This window comes from Thermobia domestica, chromosome 9, assembly GCF_964235325.1.
Source record: "Thermobia domestica chromosome 9, izTheDome1.hap1.1, whole genome shotgun sequence".
Taxonomy (NCBI): Eukaryota; Metazoa; Arthropoda; class Insecta; order Zygentoma; family Lepismatidae; genus Thermobia; species Thermobia domestica.
In genome coordinates, this window is record NC_137462.1 from 615,771 (window position 1) to 640,060 (window position 24,290).

Sequence of the window (24,290 nt, forward strand, 5' to 3'; positions counted from 1 at the left end):
GAAGAAGAAGAAAGTATTGTTGGTGGAGATTGGGGAAGAATAATAGGAACCTGGGACCAGAACCAATAAAGTTTCATGCAAAGACTGTGCTTAGCTTAGTATTTATGTTCATGTGTTTGTGTTAGTGTTATACTAGTAAGTTAAACTGAGTCTGGGACAAAACTGTAAGTACGATTCAACATAGGTTTCGAAGTGATCTTAATGGTGTTTCATTCTGAACTTGTCACAAAATGGCATCACCTCGCTCGAGCAACGAAGTTTTTTCCTGATTGGTGTCCGTGACTTACAGCCGCTATTAAGGTTGAAACAGCTTCCAACTACGAAGCAGGTATTACAACGGTTACATTATCACCTAAATGTATCATACAATAATTCGGTGCGAAATGCGAGCCAGGCGACAACCAAAGAATTGATGATGTTGTGGACTAAGGCTGCAATTCCTAGAACTCTGAAGAAACATGTAGTTGAAAAAATAGAAAAAAAATCCATTGCAATTGGTTGCTGCTGAAGAAAAACAAGGGGCGCACTTCTAAAGCCCAGCGCAGTAGGGAGTTGAAGTTTGTAAAGTTATTGGAACCACTACGGTTATGACAATAAAGGAAGATTGTGATTTTCTCCTAGATCAACGGGGGGATCGTAAGATGTTTCTGGCTGCAGAAGACAAGGCACTTGTACAAAAGCAGGAGCGAACTCTTCAGCTACGAAACAAAGAAGAAGAACGCAGACAAAGAGCAATTGCTTCATCATCATCAGCAGCAGCTTCCAATGTTTGCTTTACAGATGAAGAAGAAAACTCCGAAAATTCTTCCAGTTCGGATGAATAATTTGAACCAGCTGGATGTCTAAGCCGGAAACGACAGAAACGGACGGAAAAGGTCACAACACCCAAGATCTTCACCCAGTTAGTAACAGACTCTCTGGATCGAAATAAAACATCTGATCGCCAAGCAGTCCGGTTAATGGTCTCGATAGCAGTAGCTCTTTGTTGCGACCCTAGATCCCTTCCACTTTCACGACGCTCAGTCCGCAGGGAGCGAAAGAAATCCAGAGAAAAGGGAGCGGATTTCCTGAAGAGAGGATTTTCTCCGGAATATCCTCTCGTGATCCACTGGGATGGGAAAATTCTACCTGAAATTTTCGGTGGGGGAAAAGTTGACCATCTGACAGTACTTGTTTCTGGCGATGGTCACGAGAAGCTTCTTGGTGTGCTAAAATTGTATTCAGGGACAGGGCAGAATCAAGCCAAGATCGTTCATGACCTTATCACACAGTGGAAACTATCGACAAAGTGCAGGCCATGAGTTTCGACACCACCCCTGTGAACACAGGTTATATCAATGGAGTGGGATTTCTTCTTGAACACACGATTGGCCGAGAGCTTGTGGTTAGCTTGTCGTCACCACGTGATGGAATTGATTTTGGTGAAAGTCTTCGCCCTGTGCTATGGTTGCTCGAATTCACCTGACATTCCTATCTTCAAGAGATTCAAGGCGGTTTGGGATCCGGTACAGAGAGACAATTTTCGGCCATTGGAAATCAAGAAGGAAAGTGAAATTTTCATGGTCTCAACTGTAGACTTCCTGAGGGAAACTATCGAAAGGGAATTGCAACCCAGAGACGGTTATCAAGAACTCATCGAGCTGACGATGCTTGTTCTAGGATCTCCCCCTAACAAGATTCATTGGAGAGCTCCAGGGCCAGTTCACCACGCTCGGTAGATGGCGAAGTTAATTTACGCAATGACAATCTTCCTTTTTCGAGATCAGCGTGATGTGTTCAAGCTGCTGAAGAAGGAGGAAACCCAACTTGAGCGTTTCGTACTGTTCGGAGCCCTTCTCTACACCAAGGTATGGATACAAGCTCCACTAGCAGCTGAAGCTCCTGCTGGAGATCTGAGCTTCTGGATCGAGTTGCAGAAATATCAAGATATCAATAATGAGATCAGCATCATCGCAAGAAAAGTCTTCGAACGTCATTTATGGTACATTTCCGATGAATTGGTAGGTCTCGCCTTGTTCTCAGTGTTACAGCAGAAGAGAAAAACTAAATTTTCCAAGGAATGAGAACTGAGCCCAGATAGAGGAACGTGAGAGGTGATGCGAACTTACTCAAAGCAGGAGTAAGTCTCGGAGATTTTGCAACCAGCCGGACGTCAAAGCTTCTCTCCAGCTTACAGATTAGAGATGAATTTCTTAACCTTCCGCCGGGTGAATGGAAGAAGAACCAAGACTATCTCGAAGGCAAAGAGCCAGTGAAACAACTTCGAGTCGTGAATGACACCGCAGAAAGAGGGATCAAGCTCTTCGAGGAGTTTAATAATCTCTTAACAAACGACGAAGAAGATAAACAGTTTCTCCTGCAAGTTGTTGAGGCAAATCGGAAAACAGTTCCTACACAGACAACTAAGAAGTCCGCGAAAGATGCCTTGCAATTGTGAATTGGTCACTGTGCTACTGTTAAACATTCACTGTTTTATCAGGATAAGATAGATATAAAATACTTTGTTTCAGTTTTCTTTGTTGTTTATTACTTTGCGCATTTATTTTTATTTTGCTCTTTTAACTGAGTTCATCCTATGAAACCGGTCTTTCTATAATCCACCATGGAGGACGTCACTTGTGTTTGCTATACTTTCCATGTTTGTATACACCGGTATAAATGTGTCTAAATATAGTATGTAAATTGTTCAAATGTAATTGTATGTACATGCTTCTCTAATTTAACTCGTTTCTAAATAAAAAATAATAGCATGTAAAAAGTTAACTTTTTTACAATTCAAATAAGGAACAAAACTAGATAGCAATAGAAGTTTACTCTCCAAATTTGGTACATATCGGTTGAATAGGCGTTAGGAAATACCCGAAAACTATCAGATAGCCGAGGTCCCACTGTATTTCTTAAGGAAAAAGCTGGTTGAGCACCATCTTCCAGTGGGACTAGGAAGCTGAAATTCTACCAAAATAATACTAACATTGGAAGTAAAAAAATTAGAGGGTGCCGCAGTCTCCTGCACAAATTTCGTTTTCGGCCATATGTTTCTGGATTACCCTAATGTCCACTTATGTTTTTTTCTGAAAACAGAGGTGATAAGTCCATTTATGTGGACATATCACCTCTCTTTTTCTGAAAACGGCTTGTAGTTCTTTTGGTATCTTCACATATTTTCTATTTCTTTTGGTTGCTGATAATTCCACCATTCTACTTTGTATATGCACTTCTTATTAATTTTTAAAACTTTACTGGAGATATCTATTTCCACATTTTCCACTTGTGGTTTCAAAATTCTGTAAATATAAAACATTTTGTGAGAGGGTTCAAGTTACATCTTTACCGATCCCTTTCCAGTATCAAAGTCGTGCCTGCCTTTTTACGCGTTACACCTTGTAATCGCTCTGAAGGCGTAGAGATACACTAGAGGAAAAAATAGTTCCTACACAACACTTAGTTTTTAAGCATTTTCTTCACTTATAAAAGTTGATCAATTGAATATTATCTTATTGGGAACATATTAATCATATTTAAACACATAATAATATACGTAATAACTAATTATTGTAAAAAATGCACATTATGACGTATAGTCCACTTCTGCCTTTTAGCTTTGGGGTAGGAGGGAGGAGAATGTTAAACTGAGTAGAATTTTTTGTCCATATTTGGTCGCACGAAGAGGAAAGTAGCCGGGTGGATGCACACACACACACACACACACATAATACGAGCAAAGGAGTTCGCATCATCTCGGTTCCTAAGAATTTTTGTTCTGCTGCATAGTAACTCCAAGAATTTCTCTTTGCATATGAGGGTTGATTGAGAATTATATAACGATAACGTTATAAGATTACAATATACATTGTAATACCAGCACACTCCAAGAAAAAGCTCTGAAGATGTTACCGTTGCATCGTAACGAAAGCTCAGCACAACATTCACTCTGGTAGCAATACCGAGAACATTGGATTAATACCTTTGTTATGTTTATCGAATCGACTGAGTTTGATTAGGTTGACAGGTTCATGTCCTTTCCTTGTCAGAAGCGTGTCAGTATTCAATCCTAACACAAAACCCTTATAGCAATACGACCTTTACAGCAAATTGTAATTACTTTTGGATACTTATTTCATTGCCAAAATTTCTCCCCCCTTACAAACTTAAGCGTTATGTTGCATTCTCTACTTTTCAAACGTTTGCGATTCAATTAACTCAGTTTAAAGTAAACGAAGAAAAGAATAGTTAACGACGTATTTCAAATGTTGAAAATACATATTTGTACGCACCATACGCATGGTGAAACAAAACGAATTTAAACGTACCTGAGGGCTCGAGCATCGTTACCCGCTTCTCGCTTATCATTTTCTTGAACATCCACTTCCTGATCGCCCTTCTCTCCAATAGTGCCAGACAAGTGACTGTTTGACTCTTCCGTGTTGTGTGTAAAATCCCGGGACCATGGCTCGATGTTACTGTGAAAATGATTGGCATTTACGACTACTTCATCTGTTGATAAACGCTTGACTAAACATATTGCTTCCGAAGTTAGTTTCCAATCGGATATTGTTTCATCCTTATTACTTTCTGAAGCGATATTCTCTCGTTCTGTTGCACTTTCTCGTTTCTTAACATCCAAACGTATTTTAAGAGGATCTTTGTGATCACTAGTGTCACTAGAACTTAGTACATAATTACATTCTTCAAATGGCTCGTTTTCTGTTTTCATTTCAACATTAATATGATCGTTTTCTATTTTCATTTCAATTTTATTACGACCAAAGTACAAACAATGAAAAGGAATTTCGCTCACACAAAAACTGTCCACGTTAGAGACTGAAACCTTCAGCACTCAACAAACAAGGCTGAAAACAATAAGAAAGAAATTAACAAAAATTATGAGTAGGCCAGAGGAAGACAAGGTAAAAGCCGCTTCAGGTAAAATTCAGTTGGTGAGTGAAATCGTTTAGGATCAGACTACGGGAGTGAAAGGTACTAAAATCACTATTTTATAATATCTAAAATTTTCCTAATACCGATACTAAAATATTGATATACCATAATACTGAAAATACAGATTCGTACCGAAATACTGATATTTATATTTTTTCTTCTACTTTATGTGAGTATATTATAGACCTATATTACCTCTCTTGTATAGTGTTTTTTAATACATAAGTTCATTTTATCGATGTACTATTTTTGCTTTTCGATTTGAGGTAGTTACGAATTCTCAACATCCAGCGTTGCACGAGGACAGAAAATATATTTTTTAAATAAAATATGGAAAGCATGTTATACAAATTTTCCAATTAAAAATGCATAACGTTTTCGAAACTTACTGTAATATTTTTTAAAAAAATCCGCTCTTCCCTGAGGTCTTTTGTTTTTACTCAAATGCAATAGCACTAGCAATTTCTAGTAAATTCATTTTGTTTTCATTGTCCTATGTTTTAATTTTAAGAACTTACCTTTTTTTCGGTATTTTTGCTTCACAATATTAGTCACATTTTTTTAAAAGTAACTTATGGTATTTCTCGTTATAATCGCGTTAAGCATCACTTTGGTAAAAATATTCAGTATGTAGGACCTACTGATTAATGCTGGATCCTATCAACATTAGATCTTACCAGAAATAAATCAGTATCTTGCGTAGAAGGTGCACAAGCTAACCGCAGAACATCTAGAGAGTTCTTATATGGGATGCAATAGGGTATATACTCATTTAATCTTATTATAGTTCATCATACCTACCTTAAGTTAACGAAAGAACAAACGTATTAAGTGCATAAACATACGGTATATTTTACTTAAGTAAAACTGTTCGATAAATATATACACATGGTATTATGGTTATACAATGTTTTTCGATAATCAGACAATCAAAATCAATACCACACAAATCTTAACACCAAACAGCGCATGTGCTAGCTAGAAATTTCATTTATGCTAAAAATGAAAGTAAAATAAAAAGGTGAGAATAGCAATAATGTTACCTTTCCTTTTAGCCTAACATCAAAAACAAAATTTATTTTACCCAAATAAATTGCTGTTTACATTAGTAGGTAGTTCACGATTTAAATGGTTATCTTTCCTATTTGGATGTAGAAAACAGTCATTTTCTGTCTGGTGCTGTTGTTTTGGCGCAACACAGTTTGGAAGATTTACAGGTGAAATTAGATAGTTTGCACCAAAGAACAAAATTTTAAAAAAGCAAATTTCTCAAGCGACAGAATTTAATAAAAAGTAATACAGCTGTATCTTAGATTTGATATTGCTGGTCTACTAGTGTAAAATCATTAGAAGTGCATTACGTCGAACAAAAATAAGTGAGTGCATAAGAAAGAGGAGTCTGTTAGGTGCTACTATTTCTTTCGATGTATTTTCTTTGGAGTATAGAGAAATGGTATTTTATATTAACAAATAGTGTTGCTAGTAGAAAATGATGGCAATTGCTATTGAAATTTATTACATTGGCAAACCACATCTATTTTCAGTAACCTCACTTACGCATATACCTACCATTGCTGACGCGCCCGCTACCTCAAAACACCCCGGCTTGCCAACAAGCTTGGCCCTGCCCTGCCGCGGTTAGTTAGTAATTGTTTTCACAAGCCATTTAGCATGGGTTGGTTTGTGTTTTAAGGACTACATGCGTAAGGTGTACTTACACGCAAATCATAAAACAATTGTAATTTTTCAACATTTACTTCTATTGGCTGCTTTTATCTATACAAAGGGAGATCCCTCAGCGCAAATCTTCTATGGGACAATAATAAGAAAATTAGTGAACGAATTATAATTTTTCTACAATTATTTGAGTGATTTACCAAAAGCAAACCTTTACGATTTTCTATACTTAACAAACAATAGTATATTATTTTCCTCGCCTTTCAGAAATATCCCGGGAGCATTTACCCAACAGGATTCAAGTAGGGTTACCGTTCTCTCGTAGTATTTATTTCCATCTCAGGGATAGTGATGGGTAAATTCCCAGGAAGATATTTTTCGGGAATATTCCATGGAAAGATTTCCAAAATGGAAATTTATCCGGGAATTTATGTATAATCAGAAAGAAAATTGCATTCTATTACTATATTATGATTTCAAAGTAGAATTAATTTTTATATCACAGCATATTATTACTGTTGTCCACAGAGGATTCTTTAAAATGTATATTCTGAAGGGTAATATGTTATTTTATTAACACTTTATTATATTTAGAGAGTACGCATAAATGTTCTATCAACTAAATGATTGTGGAAAAATTATATAGTAACACTTTAACTTTATATGTAAGTGGACCTTTCATTCTACCTATTTCTCGAAATTCCATAAATTAATTCACATGTAAAAAAAAGTCCGAGTACCTCTTCAGAATTTCGAGTCAGAGACAGGAGACAGACCGACGTCTATTACTAATGGTGATTCAGGGTTTATTAATAGTACTTTATCTCTATTTCTACATAATTCTAAATTACTTTACAAAATGGTACCTTTTCATCATTTGTAAATTAGTACTTTGCTAATTTTGGCTGTTCTTTAGCATTGGGGCCTAGCTTTTGCACCTACTTTTTTTTGCGATATTCTATACCGATGCGGTTGTCTTATGATTTCATACGTTAAATTACGTTACCAACATTAAATTCAGGCAGCATTGCAAAGCGAGCGTTGACGAATGAAGACGGGTCAGAGCCCCGCATGGCACGCTGTTTTCTATCTTCGTTACCAACGAGTCACTTTCTTTTCTCACATAAATCACTTCCACTTACCTTTTCGTTTTGTATAAATCCACTACTGCCCTAAAAAAAAAAAAAAAGGTTGAATACTTTCTTGACTACTTGAAAAACGCTATCAACTCATTTCTTCCGAAAATCATCCTACTTTTTGCTACTTTTGGCCCCCAGTGGAAATAAATTTCTTTCCGGGAATGTATAGGCAAGGGAAAATACCCGGGAATATTCCCATTTTTAAATTCCTTTCCACTGGGAATATTCCCACTGCCCATCCCCACTCAGGGAGTTTTTTTTTTTTTTTTGACTCATCACTCCTACAGTTAATTACTCGAATGACATATTATATGAGTGCTTAACACTTATATAATACGAAGTGGCTGAACATATTGAGACCACTCACATACAAAGACATGTTTGAAATAAATTTCGATTTTTTCTTTCATATTTGTAGGAAGTTAGGAATCTTGAATTATAACCTAAATTTCATAGATCGTAATTCACTCTGTAAATGTGCAGATGATTCTTACTGTTGTGTTGGTGTTCTTATCCAATAGCAATCTGCATCTTGTTTTATGGTAAAAATGAGAAAATACGTCTGACGACGCGTGACAACCTGATCGGAACACATTATCGTTCACAGAACTTAAAATTATTGTTTTTATTGTAAAATTGTCGTATCTTTTATTTTCAGCCAGAATACCAAGCTTTATTATTATGATTATAATCATTATTACGAGAAAATTAATATGAAATTGTACAGCTAAACCATATTTAACAACCTGCATAGGAAACAAGATTGAAGCTTAATTCTTTACCAGTCTATCAAAAAAAAAAAAAAAAAAAAAAAAATCAAATTTCCCTTCAACACTTTATATGTTTACTTCTGAAAATTTATCTCCATTAGGTAGCTAGTAATTTTCCCTTCTTGATCGGTTTTCTGTGTGCGTGGTCGTGGTACCCGGCTTGATGACAGGTGTGAAACGCTCCGTCCCCTCCAAACTCGATCCGGTTTGCCTGCTACCCTGGTGTTACTCTGGTTGTGACACAGTCAGGCGAACTTCATCCGAAGATAATTTGAAATTTTGTTGACCGCATATTTAGCATACTCACAAGCAACCCGTGAGAATGGATGTAGTTTCAAAAAGGAAGGTAGGTATAAGAAAGAAAATAGGAGAGGGGAAAAGATTACACTAGAAGAATCTAATAGTAAACGATAAAGAAATGTAGAAAGCTAGAAAGATGGAGAAAAAAGGGAGAAAAGATGAAGGAAAGAGAGGAAGATTAGGGTAAGTCATGAAGGAAAGGATAGTTGGAGAGAAACGGAAAGATCTCCGACGTCGAAATCTTCTTAAACTTGAATTTACTAGCTTAATTACTGAATAAGTAGTTTTCGGCAACTTTAAAGAGCCTTGTTCACTTTCTAACTTGAGAAAACGTTATATACTTTCTCGATATTAATTATTCCTTACTTACATTTTATCTTTTGTATCGACATCACATCTGTCGTCAATTATTTATAAACACACATGTTCGAGGTTACTTTCATAAAAAGAACTATTATCATTTACGCAACCGAACACGATAGAGAAAATAAATATCATTTCTTCTAATATATCTGAAAATAATGTTATATTATTACCTTATGTTTATGTAACTACATTAAGTTTTATTCTCTAAGCTTTATTCTGTTGATTTTTAACCTTATATTAGAATATATTCATATATGTACCCTTATTCTTATTATAATTTTAAAAAAAATAAAGGAGATACGAATTAAATACATGAATACCATCTTTCCTTTTATTTCTATTATAAGCATACTACGCTACAGCATCCCAATACAAAAATGTATATAAACAAAAAAAAATACTTGAAGTCGATATATTTGCAATATCACAACACAATAATAGAATATGCGTATGGTGTATTTGAATATCGCAGCAAAAATCCAAATTATCACAGTTCGTACTTAATATATTGATCCATTTTAGCTTTGACTGCGAACGCAGTTGTTCAAACCTTTATTTATCATTCAGTTATATATTATTACATAAACACAAGTTATAATATGAAAGACAATAAAAATCCTCTATACTCAGTCTTGACTGGTATGAATATTGAGTATGGTGAAATATATATTTAACTTCTTGGAATGGTTACAAATCTTACTATAAACAACAGTAAAAGTAGCATCATTTATGTTACACGCTAGATATTAGATATTCATGTAGTTATGGAATATAAAGCACTTGACACACCATGTTTAGAATGCTTAATGATTTATGGTTATACTTTATACTAATATATAGACAATTAAGAACAGTCTTTAATTGAACAATTATTTAGATCCGAGTTTAGTATTTAAAAAGGTGAAAATAAAAATAAGAAAAAAATGAAAATTCAATGAATGCACATAACATGAATGTTAGTCTTTGATATTAGCTCGTGTAATATCAGCCATTTAGTATCTCATGAAGAATCTTTCCAGTTCGTTAGTCAATATTTTACCCAATATATCTATGTGCAGTAATACTAGAAAGTTATTATTTGCACTTCAAGAAATTAATAAACATTAAGTTTTTCCTTTGTGAATTACTTCGAAAGGAAGTAATATTTCCTCGAAACTAATTGTTTGCACAGTTTGAATCACCTTATCATAAATTGGTCAAACGATTGTAGTCAGATTGAGTTACTATCCTCTGAATCGGGGAACAAACACCGTTAGCTGAATAGTTCGGGTCCTTAAATGTATTGATGTTTTGATGAACATGGTTGTTCAATGAATATAATGCATTATTGGTATATAATCTTATGAGCTGCTGTTACACATTAGTCGATATAAAGATCTACGAGGCAGAAGGCTATTTAACACGCATTTACACTAAATTCATAAGGTAGGCCTGACTCAATAAATTCACTGATAAATTTACTACAGTGAAACCTGTCAACTTGGCCACCTCTCTAATTTGGCCACCTGCTTATCTTGGCCTAGTTCGTCTTGAACCTGCATTTTCCCACAAGACATTCGTTACTTACTACTCTATAAGTTGGCCACCTGTCTATCTTGGAAGTTGGCCACACTGAAGCAATGTTTACCCTATGATGATAATGATAAATTTACCTGTGTATCTTGCCACCATATGAGAGGCAGATGTTCTGTATTTGTGACTGGACACAAAAAAGGATAGATTCGCACGATTTGTTCTTGGAGGTCAATGGCCAGAACACTACCCTCATAAAGGGGTGGTGAAGGAAGTTGTGAATAAGAAAAGGCACGTACAGGAATTCAGGAAATGGTTGTACGTATTTGTTTACCCTGTCTGTTTTGGTAAAACCATTAGCTATATCAACTCCTCTCATCAGTGGGGAGCTTTAGTAATTCTGGAAAATTCTTAAGGTCAAAACTAACCACCTCAATTGTCAACTATTGGCACCTGTCGGCTTGTCAAAAGATAGCGGAGTTTGTCACATATGAATTCCCTGAAGATTTTCTCAAAAGACCTTTGGCTTCGAGGGAAACACTTCTAGCTCATTAACAAGAGGTAGTTAACTATAATATTAGAATGTACATATCTGCCAAAAAGAATAAAACAAATACGTCTAGAATGAACCACCATTCAGTAACAAGTGAAAAGAAGTCATATAAATTGCATATGAATTTCTCAATTTATAACTTAGCTTTTCTTGTTTTCAATCTGAATAATTCAGTGTGCTATAATATCAATTTCAATAAACTGCGTACATACACTTCTATTTTATGGTTGTTTGTGTTATTGTTTTCAATTCGAAAAATCCAATGTACCAGACTAGTTTTCAGGAAGAGAAAGGTATGCACATATATTAAACATACTATCAAGGGCGCCGATCCTGGGGGGACCGAGGGGCCCCGGACCCCCCAAAGCTCATGTGGCCCCTATTTTATTTATGAGTATACAATATTTGGTATAATTTAGGTGCAATTTGTCTTAAAATCTTCATATATATACCTTCTGCATTTGAATGGGCCCCCCAAATTTACAAAGAAATCGGCGCTCTTGTACACTATAGTAATATTTTCTAGTACCAGTACTGTATATTTTATGATTATATACATTATTTATAAGTAGCTGTCGTGCCACTGCTTATTAAAATTTTACACTCAAGTAATACTAGAAATCTTATTCTAAAAATACACAAATCACACTTATTTTCTGTAAGTTGGCCACCTGTCTAAGTTGGCCACTTTTCGATGGAACCGATGGTGGCCAACATAGAGAGGTTTCACTGTATTTGATACTGGATTCAGCTTGCACTCAATGCTAACAAAACTAACGGTTTACAGATCTTTACTATGCACTGATATTAAATTAACGAGGATTGCCTGACGACTCGTATTACATCTCACCAATAATATATCTTTTAATAACAATTAGAATACAATTTACGGCAACAGACAAAATATGTCAAACAAACAGTTCACATTATTTTTGTTTATCATAGATGGCAGTTACGACGACGCATCGAAGTTCCATCTATGAAGTCAATGATAACTTTCATTTATTTCCTTTAAATACTCGAGCGCATCCGGATACAAGTGAAAATTAGTATTTTAAACACATTGGTAAATGAGGCAACTTTAATCAGAGGCAACGAACTCTCCTCGATTTACTTGAATGACTAAATTGTTTACTTGAATGACGTAGTAACAAATACTCTAATCTACGTTAGGTTACGTTGATAAAAACGTGCATTAGAGATAGTATTCACAAGGTTCCATACGATCAATCATACGGGATACCACTTCAAGAAAAAAAATCCCGACAAGGAAGATAAGTAAAAGAAATGTGCTTCACAAACTTAAATGCTAGTAGGGCCATTCCACACGAAAGTGAGCCTGAACCCAAATTTTCGAAAACTGTCAAAACCAATGCATTTTTACGTATATATGAAGTAAGTAAAACGAAATTTACTTTTTCATAAAGAAAAACTTATTTATACTTAGAATTCACGTAAAATTTTAAGTCTGAGTTGTGAATTTGTAACATGTCAGCTGCGAGGATTTTTTTTATTCTTGTATTCTTGTATTTGGCAACATTTTACGGTATATTGTGCATGTTTGGCTGAAGTAACTTTGAGCTATTCAAGATGCTTCTTTTTGCTACAAGCTGCAGTTGAAAAAGTGTTAACAGGATAAAAATTGTTTATAATATCATTAAAGATATAAACGTCAACTTGAGTGTCCTGCCCGTGACAGAAAACTACCCAAAGTTATTGTACTGAATTAATAAATTTGTGAATGTGGTTATACTTAGTAGAAGTAACAATTTGCACGTGTACTTCACATTTACCAAACTTTAGACTAATGCTAACAATATATTTCGATTTATTTCAATTTGAAAACTTGTCCTGCCCGTAACAGTGGGCATGCCACTGGTGGGATAGTTTGTGTACATTAGTTATTCATGATAGAAAATGATTCAATGTGTACCAAAATAAAGTTTTTCTAAGCATGAACATTATTTACTTAAATAAAGGATTATCTATTACTGTCAGTATGATGTTTTAAAGTAAAATAAGTGTCATATAAATATTATCATTAGCGTCAGCTTTTTGTTCATTTCAAGGGAGCAGTAGATGGGATTGGAGTACGTACAAAACGGCCAGTATGGAACTTTGTGAAACAAAAGAAAGTAATTGTAGAATGTGCTGCTGATTTCGTAGCAGCTTTAAGCTCTTCGTTTCAAAATATATCTGTTTTAATACTATCATCAGCAGAAATTGAAAAAAAACGTCGTTTTGAATAAAAGACGGGAAAATGCTCTTGTCAATTGAATGTCCCCAATCAAAGCAGTTTTTCCTGCAATTTGACAGCGAAAATTTGGTAGTTCGTCGAACTTTTACACCTGAGCTTCATCCGCATAAAATCTTTAAATTTCTAACAGACTTTTATTCAGATTCTGAAAATGCTGATTCCGAAAGCCATGAAGCTATCCTGAGCAACGACTTAGGAGTGCATGTTAACAAGGCTTGCGTTAGACCAGCTGTTGAAGATATAACACAAGAAACATTTGTGTTGATGGAATTTTTCTCTAGTGGACAGAAAAAGAAAACATAGACATGCAACTATCGCACAAAGCCCAGTGGAAGAGGACGAAGAAGTCAAGGAAATTCGTATGAAAACCTTAAGCGATTGCGGTAAAATTTTCAAGACTGAAGATGTGTCTTACGTGCATTTCGATCAAATAATACCTTAATACCTTTGATACCAGCAGTGCTGTGCCCCGGGGAAAGAGGGGCGAGCGGGGTGACGGCCCCGGGCGCCAAAGGGGGCGCAAAATTCAGGAGGAAAAAATTATATATATATATAAAATGGAAGGAAAACAGTATTGAAAAGTGCTCAAAATCAAGGAAAAGCAGGGTTTATTTTTGAAAATTTTCTTACGCGTCGCGCCAACCATGGTGACGCTTTGCGGCTGGTCTGTCGATCTCACTCATTTTTACGGTGGCGCCGTAGCGACGCGTCGTATACTCTCGCCCCGGGCTCTGATTCTCCACGGCACGGGCACTGGATACCAACACCTATTTTATATACTGTTAAATAGTGTTTTGCACGAATTTCCCTACAAGGTGGATGTAAATGAGCAAATAAAACCATTTCCTAAAGTGTAGGTGGTGAGAAATAAGTGTACGACATATTATTATTTTTATGTGATAAAAGCAAGCCTCAAGTAAAGTAAATATAATTGTGTAAAATGCTATAGCCGAACAGCAGAAATTGACTTATTTTCTATTTTATTTCATTTTTGAAATCATTCTTATTGAGATGTTTTGTGTTGATTCACACGGTGTCCTGCCCGTGACACAGTAAAGTTTAGTTTATTAATTAAATAAATATTTGGCAAATTTCTCTTATGTACAGTTTGTTAAAAAATTTCATCATTTATACATTTCCGTTTAAATAAAAACAGTTTGAGCTAAGAATTCACAGAGTTTTGTAAATTCACTTGGTGTGTGGAAAGTCACTTCTCTTTTTTGTCCCCACCCGTGACAGACGTTTAGGAATTAATATTTTCTACTCTAAACAGAAAAAAATACTGAAAACATCAGCTACATATACTCCTAAGTCTGTACTGCTCATATATCATACAATTAGCAGAATTTATGTTGTTCTTTTAGAAATATACAACTTTAAAGCATCAAAAATGTAGTGTAAATGTCCTGCCCGTGACGATGGAATGGCCCAGTAGTAAACCGCAAAAGTGGAGAAAATTGATGAAAGTTTCATTAAGAAACTTTTTATATCAAAAATATATATTCAAAAGAGCAAAATACCACTGAAATTATTATCTGGATAAGTTACACTAACTCTTCAGCAGAAGTAGTCCGGCTTCAAGTCCAATGATTATTATATAACTAGTTTTTACAAAGTATCAATAAGATCGTTAAAGAAAAAATATCCGGCTTATCTGATCATTCACCTTAACTTAATAAGTGAACTGAGAACTATTATTGTTATTATCGGTTGGATTACATAAGCTGATGTCAATTTATGGTCAATAATACCGAGCATTCACCATCGTTACTTCGCTTGTACAGTTTCATCTCTTAATAATATTAGAAAGGATTCAAAGATTATTGACTGGTGAAAAACTTCTATTCGATTTACTATTTGCTTTTGTCAATTTACTGTCAATATTTTCCAAGTGCGCAGTTTGATACTGGCATTCAATGAAAATTATCGACTATTTATACAAAGGACGAAGATAAATTATGAACTCAACTTTAAATAACAAAACCTTACATAAATATGCAAACTAAAATATTAAGTTATGATAACTTCCTAGTAGCAACAATGTAACACGTTTCGTATGTTCTGGGCTTACGAAGCTAGTACTATCTTAAAACATTCAATGTTCCTAAAATTCAAACAGGGATCTTATTTCTAAATAGTCATATAGACTCACGAAACTACCAATCTCAAGTAGGCAAGAGAATGAGCTGCACTACATTTGCCGGAAATAACCTTGATTCTTTTTTTTTAAGATTGCCCTTTTCAATGAGCGCAGAAATAAAAAAAACTACTAAATAGCGAAATATCTTAGACCATTGTTCACACTCACGCAGTATAAATGAAATATTATGAATCTGTAACATTAATCCTTCAATTGTTACTCAACTGTCCCTAACACAAAGGCGGAAAGAAAAAAATGTTGGCTTCAAGTACAACAGTAAACATTAATTTTGTTTTCATAAACGGCTCATGGGAAATAAGTTACTTCATATGTATTTAGCGTATAAACTATTTCGGACCACTAACGTTGTTAGTTTCTAAAACTTCTGTTGTATTGATAGAACTTATCAAATGTCAAGCAAGCAAATCCCTATAATTTCTACTATCTAATATGCACTCGACCTCTGACCAGTTACGGATTTTTTTAAACAAATAAATGGAGGCAAAATGTTGAAATCCAGAGGAAGTATCAATTTGAAAAAGGTGGCCTATCACTCGCTAAGACATACTCAGCAGATATTAATGACATATTTAATTTATTTTAGGTAGACTACCCCTTGATTTGAATTTATTTTAGCCTATCTCAATTATTTAGATGAAAATCAACCTGTCAGATCATATACTGTTACGGTGGATACTCCCATGATGGTATTGAGTGAAGCATATAAAAAAACCAGGCACCATATCCAAATAAACCATAAAATTTGGTATCCCTTGCCTCTTTGAAGCGAAGAGCCCCAAACTCAATATATTTTAAACGAAGAATTTCACAATTACCATGAATTATAACTAAGAGGCGCATACAGCTGCGCTCTAATCCGCTCAGGGACTAAACATCATATACAAAATTCATAGTATTTTTAATACGTCGACGTAAACTTACAATGGGGCTACACAAATAAAGTAACAGTCACAACGTAAATAAATGGAGTAGCTGGTGTCTACACATAAAAAGCTTATTTCACTCAATTACTAAACCACACTGTCATTTATTAGAGAACACTCACTACTATCATTTGAACCCATGCATAATAATACCAGCAATTTACCTATCCATCATTCAACAAAAGGCTTTTTTTTTTTTTGGTCGGGTACAGCTAGGGATGGGACTTGGGTATTTACCCACCGGGTAGGTAAATAAAAATTGGGTAAATACCCGGTAAATACCGAAATTTTATTTACCTACCCAAAAAATGGGTATTTATTACAAACTGCAAGATTACATAATAAGAAGACATAGTGGATTCTAAAATAACAGTACAAAATCTTCCAGATACAATGTGGTTAAAGAAAGATGCAAACTTGCAACACTGGAAACTCAATTTATACCTGGTGACACTGTTTCAATCTTCCCCGTTTCTAATTTGGTTCAGTAATGATATTAGCTTGAGACTTGTTGAGAGTAAACGTGCCTCTTACCTTAATTGAGTTTCCTAAGTTTTATTTTACTCAGAGAGAGAAGAAACTGAAAATGGGTAGAAGGAAAGGTTATGTTTGGAGCGCATACAATGTACGAAGTGATAAATCGGTAAACTGCAAGTACTGTGGTAAAAATTATAAACACGCAAATGTAAATAAAATGTCAGATCAGGTGAATAAGTATTTCAGTTGTCCTGAAAATGTGAAGAAAATAATTTTAAAAGGTTTACAAGGAAGAAGTTTGTCGCATTGTTGGCAAAATACTGGGACGGAACAAGTGAATGAAAGTGCACCACCTACGCCAAGTTGTAGTACCAATAAGAGCATTGATGACTCTTTAGTGACGAGTGTGACTGATAAAACTTTGATGCCAGTTTCATATAAGAGGAGCTCCTCCACTAATGAACAAAGTTCATCTAGTATCATTGCTACTTTTATGTATACAATGACAGTTGATGAAAACGTAAGTTTACATATGCATAGCGTAACACATGTAAGTTAATGGGTTAATGTGCTCACATGTCCATCACGTATCAAGTTCTGTTTTGTGTAGAGCAAGAAGGGAATAGTTTGCTCGTCCGAAGTGCCTATAACGTGTCTCAAAAATCAGATAAAAATTGCAAATGGCAAAGAACAGTTAACTAGTGTAATTAATGTAACTGGAAGTCTTTACTTTAGCCATTTCAATCTTTTTTTTTTTTTCAATTCTTCGGTTCAGTGATTTCTTCTTTCGATTCCAATGCTCCAACTGCACATCCAAAGGTAAGACCGCTTTCAAAGGGAGTAGTATAGTAGAGTAGGATAGAGTAGAGCAAGATACTGATAAGTAAAGTACAGGTAGGAACAGGTTAGCTTAAGATTAGGGAAGTTTTTACCATTTTTATAAAATTGTGCGGCACCGAAAGAACAAATCACGGAATCGAAGAGTCGAAAAAAATGAATGACGCAAGTGTTTTTTACTAATTGTATTACATATTTTGTTTCATATAACTCAAGAGCTTGTCATGTGACCTTGTCGAATGAATTAAGAAACGACAGGTCAAAATTGATTGGTCAAACACATTCCAAATACTCTCAAACAGTTTACATATTGTAAATAATGGCCAAATGGTTAAGTCAAGTAATGGTCGAGAGTTAGGAACATTATCCAAGAAAATATTGACGTTTATGTAAGAAATGTATGATACTTGTAGTTTAAGACATGCATCCAAATTCCCAAGGTTCACGTTAATCACTACGTAAGTAATGTTTATTAGAAATTTTGTTACCATTGTTTTCATCGAAATTAAACGAATGAATTACTTAAAAGAATGGCATTTCCTACTCGCTTAGTTCAGAATTAGAATGGAAGGACATTCTTAATGTGTGAATTGATTCAAGAACTATTCATCTTTTATTCATTGGTTTCTTATCTGCGTTATTACCCCTAGCAGAAAACTTTTAAACATTGATTTTTTTACTTTCATTACATGTGTACAATGAACTTCGTTATTGACAAAAATATGTACAATACTCACTTCTCACGTTAAAACTAATGCTTTCACTTTGCTCCAGCAAAATTTCTCATATACCACAAGCATGTGTGTATTGGATCAATTTCCAGCGTACCAGCAATTTATGTTGAAAGCTAGGAAATACCAGCAGTGTTTTCAGGAGAAACAAATGCATATTCCTGCTAGTACGTTTTTAGAAAATGATGGTTGCATGGGGGTGAACGACAATTGTCAAATGTGACGTCATTTCCTAACACTTATAGAAAATCTATGAAATATAGAATTGTTAAGCACAAGGGCATTATTTTAAATATTATTTCGTTTTTAATATTATCTTTTAAAAACCAATTCCAACCAAACACACAATCTTCACACAAATGGTTGAATTGTACTTGGCTAAGATCAGAAACTGTTTTCCATTTCTAGATTTCTAGGTTAACAACTTTCCGTAAAGGGAACACGTAACAGATATAGCTGTAGCTGATGTTTTCCATGTGATAAATTTGTACCTACAGTGAAAATTGAGTGCATGCTGGTTTTATGTGCAAATAATCTTATGTATTTATTAGTGGAATAGGTTAAGATACATGTTCAACCTAGGATGGTTTATTTTACAACATATTTTTATATTTTATCTTCTAGGCAATGTTAAACAGAATGCTAGCGAAAGCTGCCTACGTAACTGGAGCGCCATTGTCCATGGTGGAACATCCTCTCTGGATAGATTTCTTCAAGCGTCTAAGACCATCATTCAAATTTCCAGATAGAAAGTCGTTGTCAACTTGGCAACTTGATGCCCAGTTTAATGAAATGCAAACACAGCTGCGTGTAGAGCTATAGGATTCGAAATATCTAAATCTTCAATGTGACGGTTGGAGTAATGTTCGCAATGAGGGAATAATCAATTTCATTATTACCAACCCTCATCCAATATTTGTTCACTTTATAAACACGAAACACAACCGTCACACTGCTGAGTATATTAGAGATCAAGTATTTGAAGTCATTGAAAAATACGACCCCAGTAAGTTCTTTGTTCTCATTGGCGATAATGCAGCAAATATGCAGAAAGCTTTTTCTCTTGTCCAAGAAAAGTACCCCCATTTGCAATCATTGTCATGTATAGCACATACATTGAACCTTGTATGCAGTGATATTTTGAAGTGTTTTTCAATTTCATCATTTATGACATATTATAGACATCATTAAAACAGTTAGAAATTCACAGGTCTTGTATGCACTTTTTCATGCAATTAACAATTAGAAAAACATACACACTTCTCTTACTCTTCCATGTAAAACCCGTTGGGGAAGCTACTTAAAATATTTTGAAAATTTGAAATCTACAAAAGTCACCCTACAGAACTTAGCTGTTCACGAAACCACTGCAAGATATACAGCATTTATCAAAGACCACAAAGCAAAGTTACTTGACGATGAAGGTTTCTGGGTGACAGTTGTAAAGCTAATATACGTTCTCAAACCAATAATATCCTGGATAAATATATTAGAATCTGATGAATATAACATACACCGAATTTTTCCCGCTGTCAAAGAAACCGAAGGGCAATTAAGAAAATCTGTTCCCGAATTCCCATTGTCCAAAGCAGAAGAAACAAATATTCTTCATAATTTCGAAAGCAGAAAAGTTACAGCACTCCAACCGATTCACTATGCCGCAGGATTGCTAGATCCTTCATCACAGGGTTTGACTTAACTCCAGAACAACATGTTGGAGTTCATACACAAGGTTGCAGAAACATGAAAGTAAATCTTGTAAATGTGATGAAAGACTTCACACACTACAATTCAAAGAAGGTTTGTGGGGCAAGAAGTTCATTTGGACAAGTTCAGGGGAAATGAACCCAGTAGTTTGGTGGCAAGGTTTGTGTGGAAGTACCGACTTATCAGAAGTTGCACAGCGGATATTAACAGCCCCGGCATCATCAGCCGCCACAGAAAGATCCTTTAGTACATTCTCAAAAATTCACACTAAGTCAAGGAATAGACTACTTCCACAGCCGGAAAAATTACGTATATAGCTTATAACTGGAAACTGCTTCACCGGAAACAAAAGCCGAAAGTATCAACACACCGTACAGAGACAGAGAAGATTGTTGAGTCAGAGCAGAAGAGAGGCTTAGAAAATACGTTACCGCAAGATACTAGTTCATCGCATTTGAAATGCACAATAGTACCAAGGAAAAGGAAAGCCTTTGAAGACGACAGTGACAGTGACATTTCTTCCGTGTGCGAGATAGATGAAGACATTAGCAGCGATGATTCCATATATTCATTTCATGTATCCGATGAATCTGATGAGTAATCTTGGTAGAAATGCTATCCCATAACGAGATAACGCTTTTCAGTTATGTGTATAGAATATTTGGAGAATGCTGCTAAATCTTGAATGTTCTGTAGTTCATTTGTTCTTTTATTAGGTTTATGATAGAAAAAAAATGAAATCTTTGAGTTTTACGTCCCACGCTTATGCCGGTTAGGCTAAAGGAGACGGTGATGATGAGTAATGAATGAAATGGTGGAATGAAGAAAGTGGGAGAAAACGGGAGAACCCCGAGAAAACCCACGCACACGGTGTTCGTCCACCACAAAGTTCACTTGGCGGGGGCTGGGATCGAACCCGGGACCCCAAGCACCAAAGGTGAACGCTCTACCACTGAGCCACCGCGGCCCCAGGTTTATGATAGAAATGACGTGGATGATGCTGCCAATTGAGATGTCTGAAATCAGAATGAACTAACTGCATTTTGCTGAATTTTGAATTAAAGCATAAATTAGGCGTACAAATCTAATGCCACCGAAACAGAAACTAATTAAAGAAACTTACGTAACTGTCATTTGGAGCCCATTTTCCAATGGCCCTTGAACTATCTTGTTTCCAAGAATGCTAATTTCCCGCAAAACACGAAAGTACAGTTACTTCAATTTGGCTTCAGACAGCTCAGTTTTTACTACATGTTGATGTTTAGCTAGCAAGTGTAGTTTAAGTGTGAAAGTCCTCGCATATATACTCCTACCGTTTCTAGTTAATAAAGCACACATGATGTGACAAAAATATTTTAAATCATGTCAATATTAATAACATGTTCTCCATAGTCACTTGTAAAATGTAAATTGAAAGAAAAGTACTTATCCACGTTCCATGTATTATTTTAGTTTCTTTATTTGTAGTAAAAAAAATGCTGTCTTTTTCAGTCATCAGCTTTTAAAATTTGCTTTCTGGAGAAACACACTTGTTTTATGTTACTATTATCAAAACAGGAACAACAACATAAATCATTTGTATTAATGAAAATAATAAATTTACTGCCTTTTAATACTTGTCCTAGTTTCTACTGGATCTACTCTTACATTTTGATTGCTTTTACGTACTGCGAAAAAACGTCTGTTCCACATATAGTATTGAAAATGAAAAATACCCGTATATTTACCCAATTTGGGTAAATACCTGGGTATTTACCCAAGGTATATACCCAAAAAATATTTACCGGTAAAAATCCCATCACTAGGTATAGCTACACTTCAATGTGCTTAACTAGCGTAAAGTAAATAATGGCATATACATTACAAGATTGGCACACCACGTAACAAATTTTACTTTCTCTGTATAGCCATTGGCTATTGTTTATTGAGGATGCCAAAATTTGATGTAATATCATTAATAACAGCTAACAGGAATGCTGGTTCTGATCAATGAAGGTTGAAACACTTCCCATAATTATTAATATCGGCGACGAAACAGTAAACTCGAAGCGACAAGGATTGTACTTTATATTTCAATTGTTAGGTGTCTATATTATTATCCTATATTTCAATTTATAAGGTGCTATTGACAGTTCCTACCACGTCATTATTTTATTACTCTAAGACAACACAACTATCTGTTCTCTAACTAAGGAAAACAAAATTTCTAGAACAGCCCTCTCTTGGGGGAAGGGAAAACAAGTCGAATATCTTGTGAAGAGAGTATTACTGCGCATTAATTATTGGTCGATACAGTATAACATATCTGATTTCAGACATGGGATACATTTCAGAATATAAACATGAGAATTTACTAAATAAACATGATAATAAGAAGAAATGACACTTATATACTAACTTAACACATGCATATAAATATTGAAGACACTCAAATGGTATTGGTTACTATTTAATTCAGCTTAGAGAACAAAACTTAATTGTTATGATTTCGGATTTCTACCTACAAGAGCGCATTGTTGACATATGGTGGGAGCACTACAGGCAATTCAAGATGTTAAGGCATATTACTTAATTTTGGTCGCCCTATCAAGGAGCGATCCTGACAGCAACTTCCTACATGGCTAGCAGTTCGGCAATTAAACTTACTCGCACATGGTAACACTTATCATTACTGCCGTGTTTCAGTACGTAAAATCTGCAAAACGCGAATTCTTAACTTACACTATTCATTTGCTGTCAGGCATTTATACGATATAGGATATATTTTTGTGATATAGTGCAATAATATGTCAATCGAAGATAAATGAGATCTGTATAATTCCTAGCTGTTTCACCGATTCACAAATTAAATTAGAATCCCGTCATGGCCTACCTGCACTGATTGTTACAAACATGCACTAGACCAGATGAAGAATTGATAATTTCTAGTTCACATCGATTATGTAGATTAACATTGGTAACTTCTTGAGAATAATCCTGTATACAACCTTTTTTATACGTTTCAGAGACATGGAACGTCCAATTTTATTTTAAACTTGCTTAAAATTGAACAGTTGGAGAAAAGCACCTCCACTTGTAAAAACCAGTTGTTCCGTACAGAGAGGATGGCGCGTTTTTTTTTTTCACCTTTTCGAGAAAATTACGAATAACAAAATTCAGTTTCCCACGTTTTTAATAAAAAACGAATGCATACCTTACCACCCACTATCTATTGCTTCGTGCAACGATTGAGCAACACTAAAGAAAGAGACTAGAGGAATTAGAAGGTCCGCAAAAGTTAAACCGAACGCAAAAAAATTAAATATAGAATTTCTATTAAAGTTTATGAATGCAAAAATAAACGGCAGGGTATAAATTTCTCGCTAATATGTGACGGTACGTCACAGGTGAAATCAGGTGTTTGCAGTACAAAATACTAGTAGTAGTTTGGATCAATTTTATAGTACGAATTGTGGGTCAATTTTACACCGATTTCTCACATAGTATCGGTGTTAAAATTATATTTTAAATTGCAATGATCCAATTAGCCAATTACCTAGTAATAATGAACGTAAGTAAGCAGGTGAATTGGTTTATGTACGATAAATGATGTACGATATTTTAAAGTATGATAAACGTAAAATGTAGCGAAGTGTAACAAAAAATTTAAATTACTACCCAATTAACTTTAAGTTGCCTGCATTATTTATCTTCTGGAGATGTTGGCTGTCTTGGTAATGTTTTGAGTAATTATATCACATACCGTACTTATGTGTCGTACATGTTGGCAACGCTGCGTGACAATCAGTGTTGCCAACAACCCCTAAAGAAAATAGGATGGAAGGCCTTCACAAATAAGCTCTTATACGCAAAACTTGATAAGCTTGTGAACTGTTGACCTAAATTGGGGCTATAGTACAATTTGAAATGATGAATTTTATTCGATGAAGACTAACAATTAAC

The 24,290-nt window shown here is 35.0% G+C and overlaps 1 protein-coding gene across 6 annotated transcripts in view; it reads right to left on the reverse strand.

Moving 5' to 3' along the window:
- LOC145694323 (uncharacterized) overlaps positions 1-24,066 on the reverse strand; it is a 50,493-nt gene extending 26,427 nt beyond the window's left edge. Inside the window, exons 1-3 of one of the 6 annotated variants that reach the window (XM_081770425.1) lie at positions 23,221-23,530; positions 7,758-7,787; positions 4,311-4,850 (exon numbers count right to left, since the gene is read on the reverse strand). In XM_081770425.1, the coding sequence (XP_081626551.1) occupies positions 4,311-4,747 (437 nt within the window). In that variant the 5' untranslated portion in view covers positions 4,748-4,850; positions 7,758-7,787; positions 23,221-23,530. Of the gene's footprint in view, positions 1-4,310; positions 4,851-7,757; positions 7,788-22,852; positions 22,994-23,069; positions 23,093-23,220; positions 23,531-24,005 lie in introns of those variants that run through there. The other 5 variants (XM_081770429.1, XM_081770427.1, XM_081770430.1 and 2 more) reach the window with 5 other exon arrangements.
- Between the last annotated feature and the right edge of the window lie 224 nt (positions 24,067-24,290).